The 22,822-nt window shown below is 42.1% G+C and overlaps 1 protein-coding gene and 1 long non-coding RNA gene across 14 annotated transcripts in view; one reads left to right on the forward strand and one right to left on the reverse strand.

Annotated features, from left to right (window-relative positions):
- phldb1a (pleckstrin homology-like domain, family B, member 1a) overlaps positions 1–22,822 on the reverse strand; it is a 29,582-nt gene that overhangs the window by 3,974 nt on the left and 2,786 nt on the right. For 2 of the 13 annotated variants that reach the window (XM_026181619.1, XM_026181620.1), the window contains exons 2-23: positions 20,502–20,600; positions 19,685–19,808; positions 18,777–18,947; positions 17,656–17,778; positions 15,432–16,492; positions 11,513–11,740; positions 11,301–11,432; positions 11,001–11,138; positions 10,330–10,458; positions 8,443–8,598; positions 8,248–8,358; positions 8,033–8,122; positions 7,785–7,922; positions 7,323–7,445; positions 6,986–7,147; positions 6,671–6,811; positions 6,213–6,323; positions 6,057–6,135; positions 5,366–5,510; positions 4,979–5,069; positions 3,191–3,337; positions 1,087–1,306 (exon numbers count right to left, since the gene is read on the reverse strand). In XM_026181619.1, the coding sequence (XP_026037404.1) occupies positions 1,087–1,306; positions 3,191–3,337; positions 4,979–5,069; positions 5,366–5,510; positions 6,057–6,135; positions 6,213–6,323; positions 6,671–6,811; positions 6,986–7,147; positions 7,323–7,445; positions 7,785–7,922; positions 8,033–8,122; positions 8,248–8,358; positions 8,443–8,598; positions 10,330–10,458; positions 11,001–11,138; positions 11,301–11,432; positions 11,513–11,740; positions 15,432–16,492; positions 17,656–17,778; positions 18,777–18,947; positions 19,685–19,808; positions 20,502–20,561 (3,880 nt within the window). In that variant the 5' untranslated portion in view covers positions 20,562–20,600. Of the gene's footprint in view, positions 1–1,086; positions 1,307–3,190; positions 3,338–4,978; positions 5,070–5,365; positions 5,511–6,056; positions 6,136–6,212; positions 6,324–6,670; positions 6,812–6,985; positions 7,148–7,322; positions 7,446–7,784; positions 7,923–8,032; positions 8,123–8,247; positions 8,359–8,442; positions 8,599–10,329; positions 10,459–11,000; positions 11,139–11,300; positions 11,433–11,512; positions 11,741–15,431; positions 16,493–17,655; positions 17,779–18,153; positions 18,747–18,776; positions 18,948–19,301; positions 19,421–19,670; positions 19,809–20,501; positions 20,781–22,200; positions 22,564–22,822 lie in introns of those variants that run through there. The other 11 variants (XM_026181618.1, XM_026181617.1, XM_026181622.1 and 8 more) reach the window with 11 other exon arrangements.
- LOC113030299 (uncharacterized) lies at positions 11,145–11,602 on the forward strand. Its single transcript, XR_003273568.1, has 3 exons — positions 11,145–11,214; positions 11,322–11,396; positions 11,542–11,602. It is a non-coding gene; the product is annotated as an uncharacterized LOC113030299 (long non-coding RNA).

Below are 22,822 nucleotides of genomic sequence, written 5' to 3' on the forward strand. Positions count from 1 at the left end.
CCTACAAGCACGCTGTGTCTGCAATTTTAAAAGAAACTGAAAAACTGGAGTCAACAAAAATGTTTTATAAAAAACAAAGTGATGAATAATGGTGCTGTGATCCACTCAGGAGTGACTCCATGCCGTTTTCAAACCTCTAAAACATCTTTTAAAACATCCTGCCAGTTGTAAAAAGAAGCTTAAAAAAGTCATGATTAAACATGTTAATTGTAACAGTGCGTATCAGTGAGGACTGCCTCACGTGTCTCTGTTTCTGTTTTCCATCTTATATGGACAGCAAGACAACTGGAAGACAGTATGAGTGAACAAGAAATCTACCATTGCATGACCAGAAATCATCTTTAAGGGCAGGGATTTAATCAGAAAGTATAAAGCTTAAGAGGGTACGCAGTGACTGGACTGTATCATTGTACCATTATCATGCCAGTACAGCCATTATATATTTTTTAATGGTTTCATGAGTTTGATGGCATACTGAAAGCTGTGTTTTCTATCTCTGTCAGTCACTTTTTTATGTGATGCAATGTCTTGGTGTGTCTCTTTTTATTTCTGCTCTAACAAAGAGCTTGTAAGTTTTAAAATAGTCTTTAACTATACCTCCCCTTTGTGCACTTTTTTCAGTGTTTTCTTTTCTCTGAGCAGTTTTTTATCTTTAAAAGTACCTCGAGGGCGCCTGCATTCACTGCGTGTGTGAAACTGAACGAGCGCACTTGAAGAAAAGCTTCATTATAAATTGGATAGCTGAATTCACACTTAATGGGGCACTAGATCACAGGACAGAGGAGCTTCAAAAGTCCACTTTGCCAACTCTGAGCTGGAAATACCGGTGTACTTTAATGCTATAATATACTGCAACACAAAGAGATGTTAGTTTTCAAACATTTCTGTGATTTTTAAAATCATATCTAGAGAGTGATGATGGTTTCGTCTGACTCTTTATCTTGAATACATGTGCTCTGTTCGCAGACCTCTCTTCCAAAAGACTTAAATAACTGAGGCTCGGCTTTCTTGCGATGTTATTCAATAATTAAATAAAATAAAATTAACCATTGTTTGAGGGAAAACCTCTCCTCGTTCAGTCCTCACCCACGTAATAACAGAAGTTCCTCTTGAGACGGTCAAAAACGAACCAGCGTTTCTTCCAGGATTTGATTTTGCCGCCCATCTTCACCAAGTGGCCCTTGCACATTTTTTCAGTGAGGATGACAAAGGGGCAGGTGTCTATGTTGTGGCCGCATGACTCCACATGGGCACGCAGGTCAAACTCCTCCTTGCGGTTCGGCAGGTAGCGCGTCATTGGACGGGCCTGTAAAGAAAACATAGACACTGCGTCAGTGCTGCTTTTTAAAATTCTGGAAATAATCAGCAGAATTGCTTTCTGTGACTCAAGACTTCATGAGATAACTGGAAGATTTTCTTTCGAAGCTGTGAGGAAACAAGATCCTACTTTTTGAATACACGTGCTTACTGGTAATTTGCTTACTAATCAATGTTTTAGTAACTTATTTTTACTCAATGATCATCTCTCATATGGACTATTGTTTGACGTCCTGGTCACTTGCTTGTCCAACAACACTTAAAACTATTGAAAACATTTATAAAAGAAGTTTAAAACTACTTGACAAAAAACCGACTTCCCACCACCACTGTCATGTGTTAAAAAAACATAAATTACTGAACTTCAATAACTTAGTGAAACTTAAAAGAGTGTGTTTAATATATAAAGTCTTACACTCCCTTGCTCCACCACCACTAAAGCAGTTCATTAGGCATAAAGAAAGCTCAGACAGGACCACTCGAGCTTCAATCCGAGGAGACTTGTTTATACCCCACAGACGGACAGCATTTGGGCAGAACGTCCTCTCTGTCAAGGGAGGCCATCTGTGGAACAGTCTTCCTCAACCCATTAGAGAATGCTCTACACTCAATTTGTTTAAGGCAAAGGTTAAAAACTGGTTATGGACAAATCAAGTGTGTGATCATGTATGAGTTGTATAGTTTTAATGTTTTATTTGGGAACAGAATGGTGTGTATGTGTAAGTTTGGTGATGGAGTTTTTATTATGAATGAATGATGAATTTTTATGAATTATTATGTCTATTTTTTATGCTTAAGGACAACAGATGAAAATTAGCCCTTGGCTATAATCTGGTATGTTTACATTCATGTAATTTTTTTTTTTACATTTATGTTCATTAACATGCACTGTCCTAAATAAATAAATAAACTAGTAATATTAAGAGTGAGGCCATACTACATTTTTGTTGTTCCTGAATTCAGATCAAACTAAACGTCATTGTGAATTAAACCTGCAGCTTATCTGATTTTTATAACCACAATCCTAAAACAATACAGTGTGATATTAAATACTGTTATCATTAAAGGTCTTTTGGAAGGGAACTTGTTTAATTCCAAGTGAAGATTTGTGTGTGGAAATTTGTGATATTGGGCTTTATAAATAAATCAAACTTAAATGTGTTCAGACACATAGTTGGCTCTTTGCACATCCAGAAGACTCAAGGCAACATTAGCATTCATTTGGCACCATGATCGTCCGCCTGGCAAATCCACTACTTACCTTTTTTTTTTAGCTGTCTACCAACTCCTAAAGAAATATCTGGCTGCTTAGCTGCTAAATCGCCCACTGGATGGATGCTACCATTGTCTGACAGTAACATTTTGCACTGAGGAAGTAGTGTACAGTCTGAAACAGCTGTTTCATGCATGCAAATTTGATGCTGATAGGCAGGCCGGGTGATAACTGTTTGTAGTTTGGCTTTTAATTGGTTTTTCTTTTAAAAATAGTCATTACAGGAGCTAGATCAAAGCCTGCAACTCACAACAGCCTGATCTTGATGTGTTTCTCATCGAGTCTGCTGTGACGGACGCCGATAAACACTGATAATCAGCCGGGATTAAAGCTTGAATTATGTGTATATCATTCTCACACCACCTCCAATAATAACTTTCCCTCTGTTCTTCCACTCTCTCTCTCTCCACCCTCCCCTCCATTGTTTCCCCTGTCTCTCCCTTCCTTGACAATCTTTGATCTTCATATATACCCAGCCTCTCTTTAGTGTCTCGTCTCTCATCCTTTCCCCCAAGTCTCCTAACCCCTCCTCTCCTCCCCTCTCGTCTCCTCTCCTCTCTTTTCTTCCCGCCGCCCGTCTCCTCCTTCTGTTCCACTGACCTGGGAGAACTGCTTCTCTCTCATCTTCACCTCCTCCTCCACCAGCCTCTGCCTGTGGGCCGTCTCGTCCTGAAGCCTCCTCTCGGCCTCCTCTCGCCTCCTCCGCTCCTCCTCTAACATCTGCCGCCGAGCCTGCACCTCCCTCTCCTGGGAGCGTCGGGGCAGGAGAAAGAGACGCAGATGGAGAGAAGAGAAGAAAAAATAATGGGGAAAAGGGAGACGGGGAGAATATGTTAATGGTAGGCAAATATTGCAATACAAAGAAAATGACTGTCAGAAGATGCTCGTGAGAATTCAAGTCCCAATCCAGGGTTTTGTAAAATATATCCCTTAAGTCTGTGTATGGAAAAGTAAGCTTTGCTGATGTAAAATGATCCTTTGCAGCTTTCAGAAACTTACATATGGGTCTACTTTATTTCCACATGAGGAAATAATACAAAGGTAAACACAATAATTACAACTTCATTTCACCACATCTGAAGTTCACCGATCACTTTGATCACTTTGATCAGGTTTTTATCTGCTGAGCGAGAGCCACACGAGAGGTTTTGCAATAGCTCAAAGTTGGAATGTGTCGACTCTCAGTGGAACTGGAATATTTGGCGATTGCAGTCATTTATTTATTTTACAAAATCTGTGATCGGTGATATCATAAGAACTGTACTTTTTTTTAAAACTATTTTAATTTAGTGTAAGATGCGATTCTTTTTTGATACAATATGTCAGAGCTGACTGTGTAATTATTTTGCATCAACGTTGTTTTGATTATTCAGGATTCTATTGTGATATTCAGAATTTTGGTATGGCTTTAATGACTGATCACAAAGGCTGCAGTTTACTATCCGCGTCCTCCAGCCTGCAGCTGGTAGGAAGTGACTCCAGAGAAAAATTTCTCCTGATATATTGTGTTTGTGTGTAATAGGCAAAAGGAACATGGCTTGTAGTGTAAACAGGACTAGAAAAATCTTCATATAAATGTAGTCATTTTATCCATACAGCACTGGACTGACTCCAGCTATAACCAGGAATTATTATGTTTCCCTGGCTGTAAAGTCATGTTTCAATAGTTGTCACAAACACTAATTACTGTTACTTTCATACTGCAGATAGATTACATGCTCATAGCTAAAAATAGCATAAATACACTTCACTTGTGCAGTGTTTATTATGCCAGAGAGGAGGTGATTGCTTCAGGTCTGTCAGCTGAAACAAGGGCTGCAAATACTGATACTGTTGTCATTAATTTCATCAGCTGCCAATTATTTTCTTATCAGTTAATCATTTTGTTTACGCAGTAATTGAACATAATAACATTTTTTTTAAACTGATGTAATTTCCAGCAGCTAAGAAGACAGACACAGACACAGATTTTTTTGTTTTTGTTTTTGAGCAACAGTGTAAGCAAGATTATTGGAGCTATAAAGACAACTAAACTAAAAAAAAAACTGGGTGTATGGGAAAACTAACAATCTTGTTTAATAAAAAAAAAAACGAACTAGACCGTTAGACAGTAAAAACAGTATAACTGAATTGAAAAAAAATTATCTGGAAACAAAAAATATATAAACAATATAAAAATGTAAAAACTATAATAACTCCCGCATATGTGAATTAAGGATTTTTAGTTTTAAAAAATGGCAAAAACAGCTGATTATTTAAACCAATATTACCTACGATTAATGGATGTGACTGTTTGTTCCAGCTTTTGAAATAAAGAGGATTCCGATGTTCAGCCATGTTAAAAATGGAGCCTTTTTTTTATGTCAGAACTAAAAGTTGGGAACTCACTCTGTTCTCAATCAGTCTGGCTTTCTCCTGCTGCGCTTCCTTCAGCATCTTTTCCATCTCTTCTATCCTCTGGGCCTCTAAGCCACAGGCGCTACAAGACACAGAATAAAGGAGCATTTGATGACAAAAAGCAAAAAGCAAACAGACATGCGTGGAAACAAACACTGGAAACAGCAGGAGAGCCAGACACAGTCATTAACATCAGTAAACTTCACAAAATAACTGGAAACTAGAGCTGGCTGGTATAGCAACAGTCAGTGTACCTAGGAGACACGTGAGCAGGCGTGTAAGAAAACATGTTGTCACGGGAACAAAGCAGCAGTGACCCTTCTCCTGAGAGACAGGGCAGACTTGAGTGTTCCCATGGAAACAGAGCCAGCCTCTCACCTTTCTGGGGTACAGGCGGAGTTGCCGGTGGAGACGCTGGTCTCCATGCTGTCTGAGCTTTCCAGACTCAGGGTGTCATACGCTTGGTTGCCACTGGGTGGCAGCTGGTGATGCAAGATGGCGTGATGGACTGTGGGAGATGTATCTGTGCAGGCAGAGAGGACACAGAGTAAAGTGTGACAGACTTACACCACCCTCTACTGCTGGTGACAGGTCATTGCTACTTTTAGATGAAAATCGCATCCAGACAGCAAGGACACAGAAAAACACAGCCCCACCATAAACTGTAGTCAAAGATGGACATAGCAACTGTGACATCACCTACTGGTTTGTGAAGAGCTGTTCTGAAGCAATTTAAACGCTATGGCCTTCATCAGTTTTCTCTAATTGTTTGTTTTATTTAGAGAAAAATTTAAATGCCTGTATGAGAAGGTGTAATTCTAGGTTATCAGTTAGCACATTAAGGCGCGTACAAACAATTTATGGGCGCCCGCAAAACAATAAGGGAGTTTTTACACCTTCATGGTTAATTGCTTTGCAACCTTTGGATGTACCTTGCTGCATCCCGGAATACAGCAAACGTGGCTACAGGACGTTTTATAGCTCAGAATTGCAGTGCACACCTTTTAGTCTTTATCATGACAGTGGACACACAAGCTGAGACTATGCATGGACTGATGGACTCTGTTACCTCTGCTCGGCAAAGCCAACTGCCTCCTGGAGTCCATCTCCAGTGGGTTTGACATCTCTCTCAGCGCTAAGTGCAACCCCTAAGAAACACATAAAAAGGATCAGGTGGAGTAGACTTTACAGTTTACTGATTACAGTTCAGCTGTGTGAAACTGACCTTTGTGGAAGCATTTTTCTCCTGTGTAGCACCACTGGAGTGTGGCAACAACGTGGTGCTTCTGTTTGATGAAACCTGTCCAACTTCACCTTCTGATTTGGACTTTGACAGCTGAGAAAGGAAAAACCGCTTACTCAATAAGTTCATAAATGTAGAATGCTTTGATTTCAGTTTAGCATTTTGTGACCTGCAGTTGAACAAGATGTTGATTTTCATGGTGTACTTTGTGTTTTGTGTTGTGACGCATTAAATTAAATTTATAAATGTTTTGTTCTGTCCCATCCTAATTTAGCTCATATGTTGTCTGAAAGCATTGATTGTTACCTTAACCCTTTTCCCCACTAGAGGGCTTTCTAGTCTTAAATATATGAACAGTGGCATAACTAATGACGTCTATATTGCTTTAGTGCCCTTTAGCAAGACTCTAAAAGGTGCCCGGAGAGCTTAAGTGAATTTACCTGCCCGTGTCTGCGTGTGGCAAAAGACTTTGCAGGCAGTGGTGGAGGGCATGGCTGAGGCTCTCCAGCTGCCATGATTTCCTGGTACCAGCGCTCAAGATTAAGAGGAGGCAATGCATTCCTGCTCAGCTCAGGTTGGCTCTGCGGTGATGTAAAGCGTTCAGGCAAAGGAAAAAGGGAGCAGCAGAGCAACAGCATCATTAACAGAAGCATCAGGCAGGTAGAAAAGACTACCGGCTAGTCCTTGTGATAATATCAAGCTAGGACAGAAACGAAGATCACAGCAATTCGGTGGATGGCTGCAAATGAACAAACCTGTGCAGAGAGAAAGGAGGAAGGACCACGTGCAGTTGTGTGGCATGAGGAGGTGGATTCAGAGGAGGCGAGTTGGAATGCTGGCATAGAGGAGGAGGAAGAGGAGGGATTGACTCGCTGCATCCCAAAGATCTGACTTAACTGACTGACTGTGATGTACTCCTTTACACAGACATAGAAGCATGACATAGACACAAAACAAATCGGAACATGAGCAGAGAGCAGAAGGTGAGGAATGACATCTGGAGGTAATGTTAGTATACTTTTCTTGGTTTTAGTACTATGACATATCAGAGAAACATATCAGAGTGTTGCAAAGAGCAGAAAAGAGATCTACCTCAGTTGGCAAAGCTGGAGTTACAGTGAGGGAGAGGCAGTGGAGAGCAGCAGGAGAGGAAGAGTGAGGCTGCAGAGAAGCATTTCCATACATCCTATAGACATCAGACATCCTGAGGTACTCCTGCATCGACAGCCACAGCAGAAGAAGGCTGAAGGAGCGGCACTCGCTTAATTCAAAAGACTCACAAAGCAAACCCGACGATGTTTCAACACACTCCACTACCCCACTGTCTGTGAAATGAATGTCTAACATTCATACAGTTTAACCACCAAAGCTCGTCTTGCAAGCCTCAAACAATCACAGGGCAGATGTAGAGAAAGGCAGAAAGTTGACCTACTGACAAACACACTGCAAGCTCGCTGCTGTTTGTCAGTAAACGCTACCACACACCGTCATGCCCATTTTTTTAAATTGCAGAAACACAAGAGTTAGGATCTGTTAGGCTCTCTCGAGATTTACCTCTTGTAGCCTGACAGGATATAGCTCGGGGGAGGGGATGTGAGAGGATGAGGAGGAGAAGGAGGCAGAGGAGGGACAGGGACTATGAGGAGAACCGTCCACATAAATAAGGTCGGGCTCGCTGATGTGAAGCAATTCCTGTTTAAAAAGTTGACCTGAGTAAAAAGAAGTTCCACTTTGCAGTAATTTTCCTCCAGCTCAGACACCACTGGTGGTTGTGACGTGATGCTTCGCATGTACCTGCTCACCTCTTTCATGCTGCCACCGGGCTTTGGAAAGTTTCTCCCTCCTGTCAGCGTGTGGTATTTCTTCTCCAGGGCGCACAGCATGTCTTGTTCCTGAAAGCCAGAACCAACATGGATATTCAGGTGTTGCGTAGCAAGTTATAATTGCATGTTTGAATCACCATATGATGTGTACGCAATGCACTTTAGAGTAGGTTATTGAACAGTGACAGGCTAACCTTTTGTAACAGATGCAAAGTCACTGTCCTGTCCTTTGCCAGCCTTTCACAGTCTTGAGATGCCTGTAACCCCAGCTGCTTTACCTGAGCTTCCAGAGCAGCCATCTTTTCCTGCAAATCAACACAACTAGTTTCTTCTTCTGGAGGTCAGCTTCTACACAAAAACTGTGCATGTTTTCTGCCATGTATCCCCACCTTCCTCTTGGCCACACTGCAGTGATACTCGGCTCGCTCTTGGAGCAGTTGTGAGCTCTGAGCTTCCTTCTTCTCCTCTAGACGGCTCTCCTCTTCCAGCTGGCAGAACTCCAGCTCCTCAAACTGCTTGGTCCCAGACTCCAGAGCTTCAGCTTTCTGTGCACAAACAGAGAACTTATTGAAATCTGTGAAATGCTATTAAAGGGTGAGGCTGGTCATATCCTATGTAGTTTTTTTGTTAATAAAATGACAATGAAAAGACCAAAAAAACAACAACTATGTATTCACAACTTGGCACATGTTACTCCCTTGAGTGACACATTTCTTTTTATTTTCAACATGTTTGTTTATTTGCCAATGCATTATCTGGCAGCAATCCAGTGCATGTAAAAGATGAATGTAGCTTCTGGTCTAAACCTGCAATATTTCCAAAAACCAGCAGGAGGTGACTTCTCTAACTGCAAAAACAAACAAACTTCATGTAAAGTATATCTATCGGAAACTACCCTTCTGCTCACATGATCCATAACCTCAGTAAACACTTCACTTAAGTATTTATGGTCTCAATCACTAGGTAAATACAAAATACAACAACACAGCCCCAATTAGATTCAGAAAGGACAATGTATGCTTTAGGTGAGCTACTTTGTGGTAAACAATTCTCTAATGTATCAGCATGCAGTGTGTTTTTGTTTCACAGCGAGCTACCTCCTTTACGCCTGCTTTCAAAAATCTAAGATAGGACCACCTAAAACTCCTAAGCAGAGGCTTCAGAAACAGGAATTTATAAAGGAATCAGTGTTACCTGTAGGTTAGGTGCATCTGTTAAATACAGTTTAAGGAATAAACTGCCGCAAATCAATCAGCAGCTGAAAATATTCACTGACCACCACTTGCTAAAGAAACATAGCACAGAAACTGTCTTTGCCCCTTTAACCTTTTCTATTTGCTTATTTAATACTGTACTTAATAAGGCCTACTTTTGTGTAAGCAATGGTTCTTTCTGTCGATGTTCCTGGAAAGTCATTTTCTAGCTGACCATACAGGAGAAAACATGTAGCATAGTTTTTATGGACATGGACTATTAAACCACATTCTTCAAAAACCTGACTGTATTTTAAATCCTGCTGATACTTCCACACATAACTTTGCACATACCCACACACAATGCCATATTGGTTAGCTAAATTAAGGCTAAAGTTAGCAATGTTTGCACTAGCAGCCTTCTTTTCTTGCAGGATAGCAACTAAACATTGTTGCTGTCCAATAGAAGGGGCTGCTGGCTCACTAAACGTTGCCTGGGCTACTGAGGGCTCCCAGCATAACGTCTCAGACGTAAGTGAACAGTTTAAACAACTTACAACTCGTTAGCTGACTAGCATGTGTAGCAAGGTTGGGGAGTTTTCTTTGAGTATAACAACCTGTTTTTTTTTAGTCTTTTCTTTGAATTCATTGACAAAAGTGGTACAGGCAAGGCGACACACTGGAGTTGAAATTGGGTTTGAGTGAAAATTACTCAAGGTTTTCGAACTCATTTTCTACTAGAAGGCAAGCACATTTTAGAGCAAAGCTGTTAATAATATTAATATTTATTACTAATTGAGACTGACATTGTCAAGCATCCAGAATGAGGGAATGGCAGCGAATAAGCAGCAGACTAAAACCTGCTGAATGAGATTCCTTTTGTGCACTGACGATTACAGGTAACATTAACATGATAAACCTGGTGTATTTGATGAAGCACAAGAGAAAATGAGGAAATGCACAGACTTATGAGTAGTTCTGAGTGCTTCAAGACAGAGTCAGTGTCGCTTCTGTGCAGTATTGCAGTATTCTGTATATTATAACTCACTATTGCCAGCCTGTGGGCTGCGTGAGAACACTGACCCTGCTGAGCTGCTCCTGTAACTGTTCCCTTAGAGACAAGGGGCACTTATCAAACTGCCTCTTCAGCTCATTGTACTCATTCCTCTGCTTTTCCAGGGCCTTCCGCTCAGCCGACACATTAGCCCTCCCCTAAAAACACACAGAAATACACACACACACACACATACGTGCACACAGTTATGCCCACATTCAGACACACGTACAACACCAAGGAGAAAAATAAAGTCACGGGTAACTCAAATTCATGCAGTCAGGCTTGGAGGCTAACTGGTAATCAAGGCAAGTTAGAGAAGATTTAGAGGAACTAGAGGTTAGGCCAAGCAGAGGTGTTATGCATTTAAGATGTTTAGAGCATTTGGTAAAATGTAATTATTAAATATAATTAAAAGAGCTTCTGCATATCTCATAAGCACTTTTGATCACATTCGGCAAGACTTGAAGTTGTTCTTTTACTCTGTGTTTTTTAAACAGATGTGTGCATGTGTCTCTTGTGTTTTCGACATAAGCAGTGCAAGTCAGCTGACAAGATTGTCTATATGTAGATTTTAGTGTATCTAGAATATTTGCATATTCATGATGAATGAGTGAGATTCACGTGTTCAGATTCAAGAACATGTTATTCACGTGCAGTTTGTACATGTAAAATCAACGCCTACTGGATTTACGCCCACCTTGTCCTTCTCTTTCTGGGTGGCCTTGTCCAGCTGGTTGAGTTTGAGCTGTAGCTGAGAGATTATTTCATTTTCAGCCTCCACCTGCTCCTGTTCTGCCCGCCACTCTGCCTGCAGCAGGGCTTGCTCCATCTCCACCTACAGACAAATATGGAGTCAGAGTCTGCAAGTTAAACAAATACTATAAAGAGCTTCTGCTCCTCTTGCTGCATTGGTGAGTTGATCTAAGAGCACGCAAGCTAAAAGGTGAAATATTTCATTAATGGTTATAAACGGCAGTGTACATGTGTGCCTGCTGACCTCATGTTTGGTCTCTTGCAGCTGCTGCTCCAGCTCACTGACTCTGTGTTTCAAATCATCAACCCTGGCCAGGATCCTGTTCCTCTCCTCCTCCAGGTAAATCTCCTCCTGTCCAGCTAACAGCTCTTCACACTGAGTGCAGATTTACATATTAATAAAAATAACACAATTCAGATCAGCCACATCATTTAACACTAGGATGTGTATTTTACCTCTTGGTGCGTGCTCTCTGTGCTGCTAGACTCCTCTCTCTGGATTTCCTCGTCGTTCTCTCTCACCCTCTGGTTTCGGCCGTCTCCCGGGAGAGCCATCCCCCCTCCCGAGTCTGAACAAAGTCCTCTACCAGCACCCAGCAGACCACTCTTCTCCAGCTCCACAGAGCCGTCCTCATGATTATACTCTGCGCACAAATTCAGGATGGTCTCCAGTCTCTGTCGCTCCTTTAGAAGACATGCAAAATGTAAGCACGGCTGATATTAGAGATCACTGTATAGATTCGTGTCCTTGAGTGACATTGTCCCATTTAGGCAGCTGTCCCTCTGCCGCTGGCATGGGACAACAGTAACCCGATAGCAGCAGGGCTGAAGCTGATGCAGACTGTCTCTCGGGAGGGGGCTTCTTGGTCAAACCTGTCTGAGCTGCTTGAGTTGTTTATGAAAACACAGTCTGCTGTAACTAAGAAATCCCAACAATGCAAGATCTGTGTGTGCTGGATGAATGTATTGCGGTAGATGTTGCACTTTTTTACAAACTTATTTTTTGCCTACTGCATCATCTCACATGGTTTGAACTTGTGGCCCAGTGTTGTCTCTCATTACAGCAGACAATAGCATGTTTGCTTTAATACTAAAAGTATGTGGAGTATGTAATCATCATTCCAGCGAGGAGTCTGGCAATACGAGGTACAATTGTACCCAATGTGCTTCTTCCTGTACTCTGCTTTTGTCTGCTACATAAAAAAATCAGCCAGTTAAAACCACCAGCTCTGTTGTTGCAAGATTTACCCCTCAGACTGTCTGAGGGAAAAAAGCAGTACTGTGAAAACTATGAAATGACATTCTAGATTAGGAAAAGGGGCTAAATATATAGATATAAAGTCAACGTAAACCATAAAATGGTTTTATAGATTGTAACGCTAATTATTTTAAGCTATATGTTATTACATTTTTAATACAAGTGAGCATAGTAAAGCAGGTTTTAAGTTGATGATTCAACATTAATTCTTACTTAGTTTCACCCTTAGTTTGCATCAGTAGGCACAATACAAATTATTTTAATACCTCTGAGATGTTGTCTCATGGAGCACAGTTATTCTGAAAAATATGTATTTACATAAATATCTTAGATTTTCAGATCTCCAGATGCTGGAGAATCTAGATTTTCATTAACTTCATTAACAAGCGACCAGTTTCTCCACTTCACCACAGTGTCTGCTTCACCTAAAGGTAAATGCGTTTCATTATAAAGAAAAAATGGGGAGTGCCCACATTTCATAAACCCGAAGAAAACTTAGCATATGCACTTTATAACAACATTTCCACACACATATTAGTAAATGAGGGCCACTGTCAGAAGCCATGCTTGTTGGTTGTTTTTTATAATTGTAATATTTTATAATATTTTGTCCAATAATTGTCCATGAGGTAATTTTTGCAATGATCTCCACTCCTGGGAGGATTGGCAAGTGTCTTGAACGTTTACACTAGTGAATAATCTTCCTCACTGTAGAACGATGGATTTCATATTGAACGAGTGTGTACTTTTCTGTTCCACGTGACTGTATGAGTTGTTACTATAACCAACGAAGCAAATGCATGAATTTCATGTCTTATAAAGGAAACTTTCTCAATTAACTCCAGCTCTCTCTCAAAAATACCCTGTGGCTACTTCTCAGTGGAAGTGGTGCTAAAATTAAATTCTCTATTGCATTACTTCCTCTCTGACAATGCCCTTTGCTTTTCCTGAGAGATAACCTGCAGAATAGGGTTTTAAAGTGCAGGCAATATTATAACTATAGGTGGGTTCTGCATCTGTGCCAACTGTGCCAAGAGTGTGGCTTGCCAAATATAGGAATGTATTTTACTGAGAGGATATCCTCCTTTTGTCTGTCCCAGCAGGTCTGCAATTTGTGTGTTTTAGGGTTTAATACAAGATTATGATGCTAAAAAACAAGAACGTATTAAAGGCCCTGAAAATGTTTCTCTACATGCCAGTGGGGTTTGTTAGCGCCATTCTACTAAAGAACCAAGACTGTGTGGTAAAAACGAGAGGGCAGGAGAGAATCACTGCTCCAGCTGACACTGGGAGAGAGCTGGATTATCACAGGGCTGACACACAAAGACAGACAACCATTCTTGCTTAAACAAGTTATAAATCTACCTAACAGACAATAAACCAGGGCACGTGGACAAAACCCATGCAGTTACAGATACTGAGGGAAACGAGAGAAAAATAACAGGCAGGTCTGAGCCCAGGACTGGCTTTGAAGCGAGATTGCTAAACACCACATGGCAACACAGATCAAAGCCCCCGGAAAATTAATGTAAAAAGAAAAATAAAAAAACTTCTAGAAACTGCTAAAGCTCATAATTTAACTTTTCATTCTTAGTAGGAGCCAGGTTTACACTTAAGGCACTTTTCCAACCTTTCTGCCAAATTAAGCCAAAAAAATCTTTTTAACCTCTGATCAGAGTCCGGCTATCCCACACTGGCCTTCATGCAAATAAGCTAATGAGCCAAACCTCTACATAATTATTATCTGACTTTACAATAATTAGTTAATATTACAGTTGCCTATTAAAATGGTCACAAAGTGGTTGGTCGAGTCAGAACATATGATTTCTATATGTGTGCTATTACTCAGTAAAGTTTCATAAAGCTTCTGCATAGGAAGGTGTTTGACAAAACAGCAAATGATACTGCTTTTAGCTTGTGAAAAACTAAAGTCAAATACTGGAATTAAATTAAAATATATATACACATAGATATAGATTTTCCACTTATGTAAAGTCCTCTTATTTCTGTCTTTTCACCTGCTTTCTTGGCCCTTTTCTTACTCTTTCTTCATGCCTGTCAAGCCCGGCATTGCCATATTACACTTGCACTTAAGAACAATAACAAAAATGAACAAGAGGAGCCTAAAGAGAGTATATAGTGCTCATTTTGGAAAAGCAAATATATTTGACACAATAGTGAATTCAGATCCCAATTTTGATTCCAAGAGCTGCCAGACAAGACAGGCTTATAAAGAAATAAATTCAAATATAGATCACAAGGGAAAAAAACTAACCAGCACACGCTTAGTTCAAGAAATATCTGTTCTTTAACTCCTTGGGTAGTAGGCAACGTTGTCTACACATGACACTGCAGGTGACTCAACACAATTCTAGAGTCGCTCAAGTAGTAACTATTTTATTTGTTACCAGAAACCCTTTGGGTCCTTAAATAGAGTGCGGACATGAAGGCCAGGCAGCGACCAGCCGCTGAGGTGGGCGCTTCAGCTGTCACTAAGCCGGCAGGATGAGGTGGGGCTGATGTATGGGGGTTGGGTAGGGGGTGGTGTGTGTGAGGAGTAGACTGAAGATGGATTACAAGTATACGATCTGTGATCGAGTGTGGGTACAAATAGGAAAGAGCCTTGAGTCGAGCGCAGATAGCTTTGAAAGTAAAAGCAGCTCATTCTCTTGGTAAATAACCAGCCCGACCCTCCGCTCTGGACCCCAACACTTCTGGAAGAATGTTCACTCCGTGTCATTCGGGCCACATGGGCTGACCATTCCAGTAATGCTCAGAGGAGATGAGCTGCTGGAAGTATGCAACAGGATTTAGAGAAGACATGAAAGCAGACATGGAGTCTGCTATGCCAGCAGTGCCTCTTCTACTTAACTGTGTTTATGCCCTTTATAGTCATACACTTTGTTATCCCTGTAGTCTTAGTCTTCATTCATAGTCCTGTGTTGTTTTTATTGCTGTGTATGAAGCTAAAGATCTCTGTTCATAGCGTGGAAAATAAACCAAATACGTTTATTTCCTTTCTACAATCAAACAAGATTCAAACACTGCTAAAAAGAGATTGAACACTGCACTTATACTTGTTTCCACAACTGCAAACCAGTATTGATGTTCACTTACCAGTTTCTCCATTTCCTGCTCACGCAGCCTCTCCTCTCTCTGCCAGCGATGGTATTCAAGCAGCTCGTCCTCATTGTCGCTGATCTCAGAGATGCTGTTTTTACGTTCCCGAGTGTATGGTTTTGGAAGATTTGGGTCCTTGCCGGATGATCCCTTGGCAGTCGGAAAAGAAGTCTTTCTTACGCTATGAGGGCTAGCGACAGGAGACAAACCAGATGCAGAGCCTAAGCTTGAGACCATGGCATTTCCTGGCGCAGGCCTTGACTGCCTGCTTCCCTGCTCCTTCTCCAGCCCAGCGAGTGGTGATGGACTCTGGGCATACAGTGCCCGCATGACTTCTGCTTTTGAAGGAGTCGTGAGTTTGCGGTTGCCCTGGGGGCTCTCTAGGATGGGGTTAGCATTGAAGCCCTGTGAGGGAAGGGGCAGAGCCGAACCCTGCGATCCTGAGGTCCCTCTGCCGGGCACCCTCAGGGCGGTGGACCCAGACGAGTCTGGAGTAATGACCCTTTGAGATATGTCTACATGGGAAAGAGACTGAACCTGCTCTCGCAAGGGGCTCTGGGATCTCTTCTGTAGGGTGGAACCCCTTAATTGAGGGCTTGACGGAGTCTTTGGGTAAAACTTGATGGATGATGGTTTGTGGCTTTGGCTTAAGTTTTCTGCGCTCTGTCCTGACCCCCTGATATGTTGTGTGGGGCATGATGTTGCCTCTGCCCTTGCGTTCCTCAGAGGCTTTGGACTCTCCTGGGCCTTTTGACTTCCACTGGTACCACTTGCAGCCACAGAGAGTGAGGGCCGTGGATGCGGGACAGGGGTGTGATTGGTATGAGGTAACCGGGCAGGTGTTTTGCTGTCAAGGTTATGGCCCAGGAAGCTGCTGCTGTTCTCATAAATTGAGACATCTATTTTGGAGTTGCTAGTTCCATTGAGCATGTCTGGGGGAACGGGATGTTTACCAATCCCCGGTGATGATGAAGTCTTGAGCACCAAAGAGTCCTGCAAGGTTTTTGCCATACTGTTAATTTTGGAGTCATGGTTCCCATTCAGAGCCTTATGGGGGTCTGCAGGAGGAAGACAGAAACACTTGTGCATGAGCATTCCTGCTGAATAAAGGGAGAAGACAGTTGAGCAAACACATAAACACTCAGTGTGACATCTTTGTCCTTTTGACCTCCACCATGCCTCAGGACGGCTCCAGGACACAGAGGGTCAGTCCACACAAGGAAAAACACACCCCGCCTGCGCATGTTGTTGCACACGCACATTCATACATAGTGGCTTAATAGTGATAAATGTCTTGGAGCCCATAGGTTCCTGTATGAACCAGTGGTCGGGATGCTCCTTAGCTGTGCTGCAATCCTAAAGGGATCCAAAGCAGCTAAATATACATCGACAGCCATGTACCTCATTCAGAGCAGATGAAATCAGGGTTTGGTCAGGAAAGAGTGAACACAGTGGGCAGGGTGTGGCGGCTCTTACTGTTCAGGCACTGACAGCCAGAGCAGTAAGGTCAGAGGAGAATAGATTCTAAATATCACCTAGAGCACAGGGCAGCAGTTACAGTAGGCGGTGGGCCAGAGTAGTATAACATAACACAAATGTAAGTGTAACAGCTGACATATTAAAAGCAAGAAAAGATTACAGCAATCTTTTTGTGCAACGAGGTCACACACTGAGCGAGAATCACAGATTTAAGTGGAGTAGATCACAATGTAGGCCACAGATAATTAGCTCTGAACAAGCTATTTCTGCATCCTGTCAAAGATAATAATATTTCAGTCAAACGTCAAGACTAGCAGGGCTGAAAATGTTTGACTTTTTCGCTTTTGCAACAAGTATCTCAGTCAGATTTTGTTTACTGCTTAAAATCTCACTAACAAGGATCTAAGCCTTGATCTGTGGGTATTTTAAAAAGGCAACCACCTAAAGTTTGATGTCTGAATGTCATTCTACCCAGACATCCGGCCTCTTAATCACTTTAAACTAAACAGTGTCAAATTGTAAGGCACCTATTCAACTTTAACAGGAACTGATTGACTTTTACAGCAGGAAACTATGACTCCAAAGTGGTTTGTGTGCCCAAAGCATTTGCTCTGCCCAGAATAGCTGCTGAGCAAACTGTGCAACCCTCGTACACACAGTTGTTGCAACAAGATTATATTAGGAACACAGGAAATGTTGGAATGGTGTTTGCATTTAATAATCATTAAAATGGGATCTTTACCAGATGGAGTTTTTGTGGCGCTCAGCCCGCGGGTCCCCTCTGGTAGCATGCTCTTCATCCTCTGAGCCTCTTCGGGATGGTTGAAACGGAAAAAGGCCGACTGACCGAAGCACAGCATGCACCCTGCCAGGGGAGGCGGCCATGGACATACAAAACTTTATTTGCTGTCAACATCATTCATATCACAATAAATCTACAGCAATAAAACTGGACTGTTGTTAATCTATGTATTTTTTCCAAACATTATAATTTAATTTAGATCTTACAACTTTATACTTTTTACAGACCACTGCATGTGTCCTACAGTATGCAGACCAATTCATGCTTTCCTTTGTCAGTAATCGGTGCACTGGAAGGTGAGTGAGGTGTGATTGCAAACCACCAGATGAGGTGGTAAAATAAAGATTTCTTTCTTTTTTGATGATGAAATGCCGAGTTTGAACCTCCTAAACAAAGTTTTGACTTGTTAACTAACATGAGCTGACTAGTTCAACTTACATGTAATTAACCGGTAAGTGAAATCAGCTCCTCATCAGTAGCTTGCATTTCTGGAGTCTTTCAAGAATCCCTGATACTCCTGAAGTTTTGTACTGATATTCCACACGAAGTTTAACATGTAGCTGATCCTTTAGAGTCCATAGACCCGCATCGTTGTTCCTTATGATGTATAAACAAAGCCATTTCCTCCATTTACGAGTACTGGTCTTTTTCAGTTGTCCTTTGAATGAAGCAAAGCCTGAAGTATTCTTGTTCAGCAGCTGCTGCCTCCACACATACCGGCTTCAAATGACATTTTGGTATAGCTGCTGGCTTGGATCTTATAGAGAGGGGACTGAGGGGGGTGGGACTGTAATGTCTTTTTTTTTTTATAGCAACTATGCATGTTACCGGAAGGGCTTGGAATTGTTTTGTCATCATGACGCCTGGCAGTGTTTTTATCAACGTAGCCTTAATTTAGACATTCGGATACTCAACATTTTATTTTCTATTGCGGCTCTGCAAAAGCAACTGTTTGCCCTACTCAGTCTGTCACCATCAGGTTTATATTTTGTATTTTGGTAAAACTGGTAAACAGGGTAAAGAGCAGTTATTTTAGTTACTTAAGCCTGTGACGGTGCTACCTTGAGTAAGCCGATAAGGTTTGGTGAGGCGAACGCCATCTGCTGAGCACTGGTTTCCACATGGGTACAAGGTGATGTTGCCTCCCTGGTTTTCAATGTAGCAATGCTTAGCTGCGATGCCGGGGCCCTGCAGGGGGATATCTGTCCCCTCACTGCCCAGCGTGGTTTTCCCTGCAACAAGAAAGAAAAACATCTGTCAATAATTTTGGAGAGTCATGTGGTTCGAAATACATTAGTAAAACATTCTTAGACCTGCAGTTCAAAGCCAGTGATGATGTGAGTTGAGTCACAAATGGAACCAGCTTATGAACTCATGTTAAATAACAGGTGTAGGTCTCAGGAGGTGTGTTTAGCCTGACAGATAACAGGGATCTCATCAGTGGAAATTAATACACCCATCTGCTGACCCTGGTGTGTTGTTCTTAGGTTATCAGTTACATTTTGTCTGTAGGTACAGTAAATATAGCCTGACACAAACACATACTATATTTATATTTTAGCACAGAGGAAATGGAGCACACATACACACACACAAATCCCCTCTTTTCTCTGGGGTGCCACAGCCTCTTCTCTCTCTCCTGTGAAATGTTAAGGCTCGGGGGAAGACAGAGACAAATGGTGCAAGGAAATCACAGGCAGCATTTGTAAGTGTGCCTCAGTACAAGTAACAACAACACGCTCAGAAGTTAGTGTGTCATCAGTCACTGTCACTTCATTACTCTTGACATTCTGTGCTGCTTACTTATTAAAGAACAATTGCCTCACATTTGGCAATTCCACTTAAGGAAGTGTCAGTAAAATACAGTAGACTCCACTTATGATTATAATTCTCCAGTTGAGACCCTAACTGTCAACCAAACACACAGATATATTCTCAAAACCACACACACACACATAAGGGTTGTGACCTTCCAGCAGTGGTAGTAAAGTGATGGCTGTGCTCAGGCGTCCACTTCCCAGGCTGACCAGGTGGGGGCGCTCTGCCTGGACTTTGAGGGATTTGCCTGTTTCAATCAAGTCGAGCGGAGTGCTCTGTTAAAATAATAAAACATCATCAGAGTTATTTTTACACAGCATAAGGATCTGTTTAAGACAATAGTAGTGGGTAATATTTGGATCTGTATGCATGAAGTAAACAGCGTGTCACAACATAACATATAGCATGTAATTAAGCCTGAGTTGGATTGCACTACAGGCCTCACCCAGTAATGTGGCTTTTTTTCTCTCCCATGAATAAGATTTACAGATGGACAAATTCTTATGTGTTGTACATGGCATTAGTTCAATAGTCAGCTACATTTTGTGATGCTGGAAATAAATCCGTGCACAACCCAGATGTCTGTCTGCAGCTGGGAAACACTGGGATCATTTTAATAGGATAATGACTGATTTTATTTGGCAAAGTCAGACGTATTTGTTAAAAAATAAAGAGTTAAAAATAAAGAGTTGTAGAAAGAAAGTCAGAAAAGTTAGAGCAAAAGCACACTTACATTACTACACTTATAGTCTTGTGCTATAAAACCAGATATGCTTGCTCTGAAAGCTTGCACTAATGGATGTGAAGCTGATATTACTGCTATGCTCCTGCTTTTAAACGCGTAAACCTCTCAGTAATGCTGAATAAAGCTGACTTACAACAGATGCTGCTAGTAAAACAAGTTACAATTTATCTTAACTTGTGTCTGCTATAAATAGTCAGTGGCACCGCAGGAAGAAATGCCTCACCTGTAAGACCTGGTGCGTTTGTCGCCCATGCTCCACTTTATTCCTGCTCATGCGGTCCATGTCGGCTGGACTGGCAGAGTTATCCGACTCATGAAGGTCCTGAAGCGCAGAGACAGAGTGGCAGGGCATGAATGGGAGCACTGGGAATACTGCTACTACAGTTGTACTACAATGAGAACAGTGCTTTCCATAGAAGCTCTTCTGTCCCAGTTATAAGCCCATGTGACCAAACCGTTGTACAGAGTAATTGTTTCTTCAGAACTAAACACAGAGCAATCCATCAAGAAAGCTGCTATTGATTTATGCCTCAGCCTTTAAAAAAAACAAAAAAACGTTCGAGAATGAGAGCAACAAACACAACAATAGCAACCACAGATTTTATGTGAAATGTGCTTTGGATATATAGCAGAAGGTTTGAGCTGGCTCTGCAGGTGCTTTACTCATCAGGGGTCAGATGACTGCTTCGTCTGGCTGTGGTGAGTCACCGTGATCTTACAAACAAACAGTCCAAACTGTCTGCAGAAACATGTTGCAGATTAGAGCCGGCTGTCTGCTCGTCTTCCTCCAGTCAGACAGGAGAGCTACAACAAGCCATGAGGACTAGACATGGCTCAAACAAACACGCACAAACACATAGGCAGCCCGGATGACTCATTCATATTTCCACTAAAAGCTCCCATCCGCATCTTTCACTATCACTTGTTTTGCCATCTGGGCATCTAAGCAAAACTAGAGTAGACGCAACTACCTTACTATCTAATGTCTGTTGTGTCTACCCGAGGATGAAAAGCTGCTGTGTGTCGTGCTTGACTCTTGGTTTTACATTTCAAAGTAGAGCTCAACGCCGCCAGTGCCACTGTGCTTGAATGATTCGGTTTAAACTCTGTGACATGTCTTGCGGTGTTTGTTATAGTGCACAGAAGACACGTCATTCCCACAGACACTTTTTTAAGGGCCTGAGCTCTTTGTCGGCCTATGTTGTCATCACTGATTAATTAAAAAAGATTTAAATATCCAGCGTGCTCCAAGTTTAGCTCACGGCGTTTTTACACAACAGGGCGTTCAGTCTGCGTCTGATGTCACTCCAGGCAAGGCTGCTGGGTGAAACCGCATACGTCTGACAATCGCGTCCAGTGTGCGAATCTCAGAGGACCCAGTGACACGAAGAACAGACCATCCCCTCTATTCGTCACTGACACAGGACCCCTCGCGCCTCTGCTGTCAGCCCCACTGCCTGTCAACACTGGGCCTCTTTGAGCCACGCAGTCAGACACAGGACAGGAGAGTGGGCAGGCTAATGTGCCTCTGTCTGCCTCACTCACACACTCACACACACAAACACATATGCTCCTGCTCCAAAAAGCCTCAGTAATTTAACGTACACACCCAGGCAGAGGAACAGTTTTAATGCTTGCGAATGCAGGCCCTCGCATAGTAACCTGTCATTATGGAGGCAGTTATGCCCTTCAGAGCTGCCACAAGCTTCTGAAAATAGATACTTGCCTGCCACACAGACTGGGCTGCCACTTTTAAAGAGAAATGACTTTGGTTTAGAGTGAACAATGAAAAATCAGAGGAATACACAGAAAATCTAACAGCTGGAATGATCAATAAAAAACATGAAATAAAATAGAGTTATATTACAAAGAGAAGATATTAGCACAACAGTGCTGGTGAAAACAGCCAAGTGTTTACTTACTTCACTGACAGACAGGCAGCTTTTACCATCTCTTTACTCTTGCTAAGTCCAGACAAAAGCTGGGTCCATGGGTTTGCCTGACAGTTGCTAGCACATAGAGCAGTGTCCACATTATTGTGTATGTCTAGCTCCTTGCTTTTTTCATTCACTCACTGAGTTCCTCTGCTATTTCCCTCCTCCCAACCCCTTCTCCTGCCCATCCCGGTGCAGAATTACATCAGATTACAGTTACAAACAGTAGAGGGGAACCAGGCACTGCCCTCCAAAACATACTCCCAATTCCTCCATATTGATTGCTTCTCCTTTTTTTGGCAATTATGAGTAAATAACTTCACCCGAACATGCAGTTTCAGAACACTCCAGAATTAGCTCTGCACAGAGTTCACATCCTGCTGAGAGAATGGTTGAAATGTTCAGGCTCTCAACAAGCTTTCCATTAAATGAAAGTTCAAATGGACCGCACCGCCCAATCACACAAGGCGGGGCTGTCTCCTTAAAAGTGTCTATGGGTTAAGCAGGTGTTAACAGTCTAACCCATGCAGGAAATAACATAAAGTGTAGGAGGCGGTGATGGAAAAGACCTTGTGTCCTCTGACTTCCTGCTCTGAGCTCTGGACCGCTG

The sequence above is a fragment of the Astatotilapia calliptera genome, chromosome 10 (assembly GCF_900246225.1).
Source record: "Astatotilapia calliptera chromosome 10, fAstCal1.2, whole genome shotgun sequence".
NCBI lineage: Eukaryota > Metazoa > Chordata > Actinopteri > Cichliformes > Cichlidae > Astatotilapia > Astatotilapia calliptera.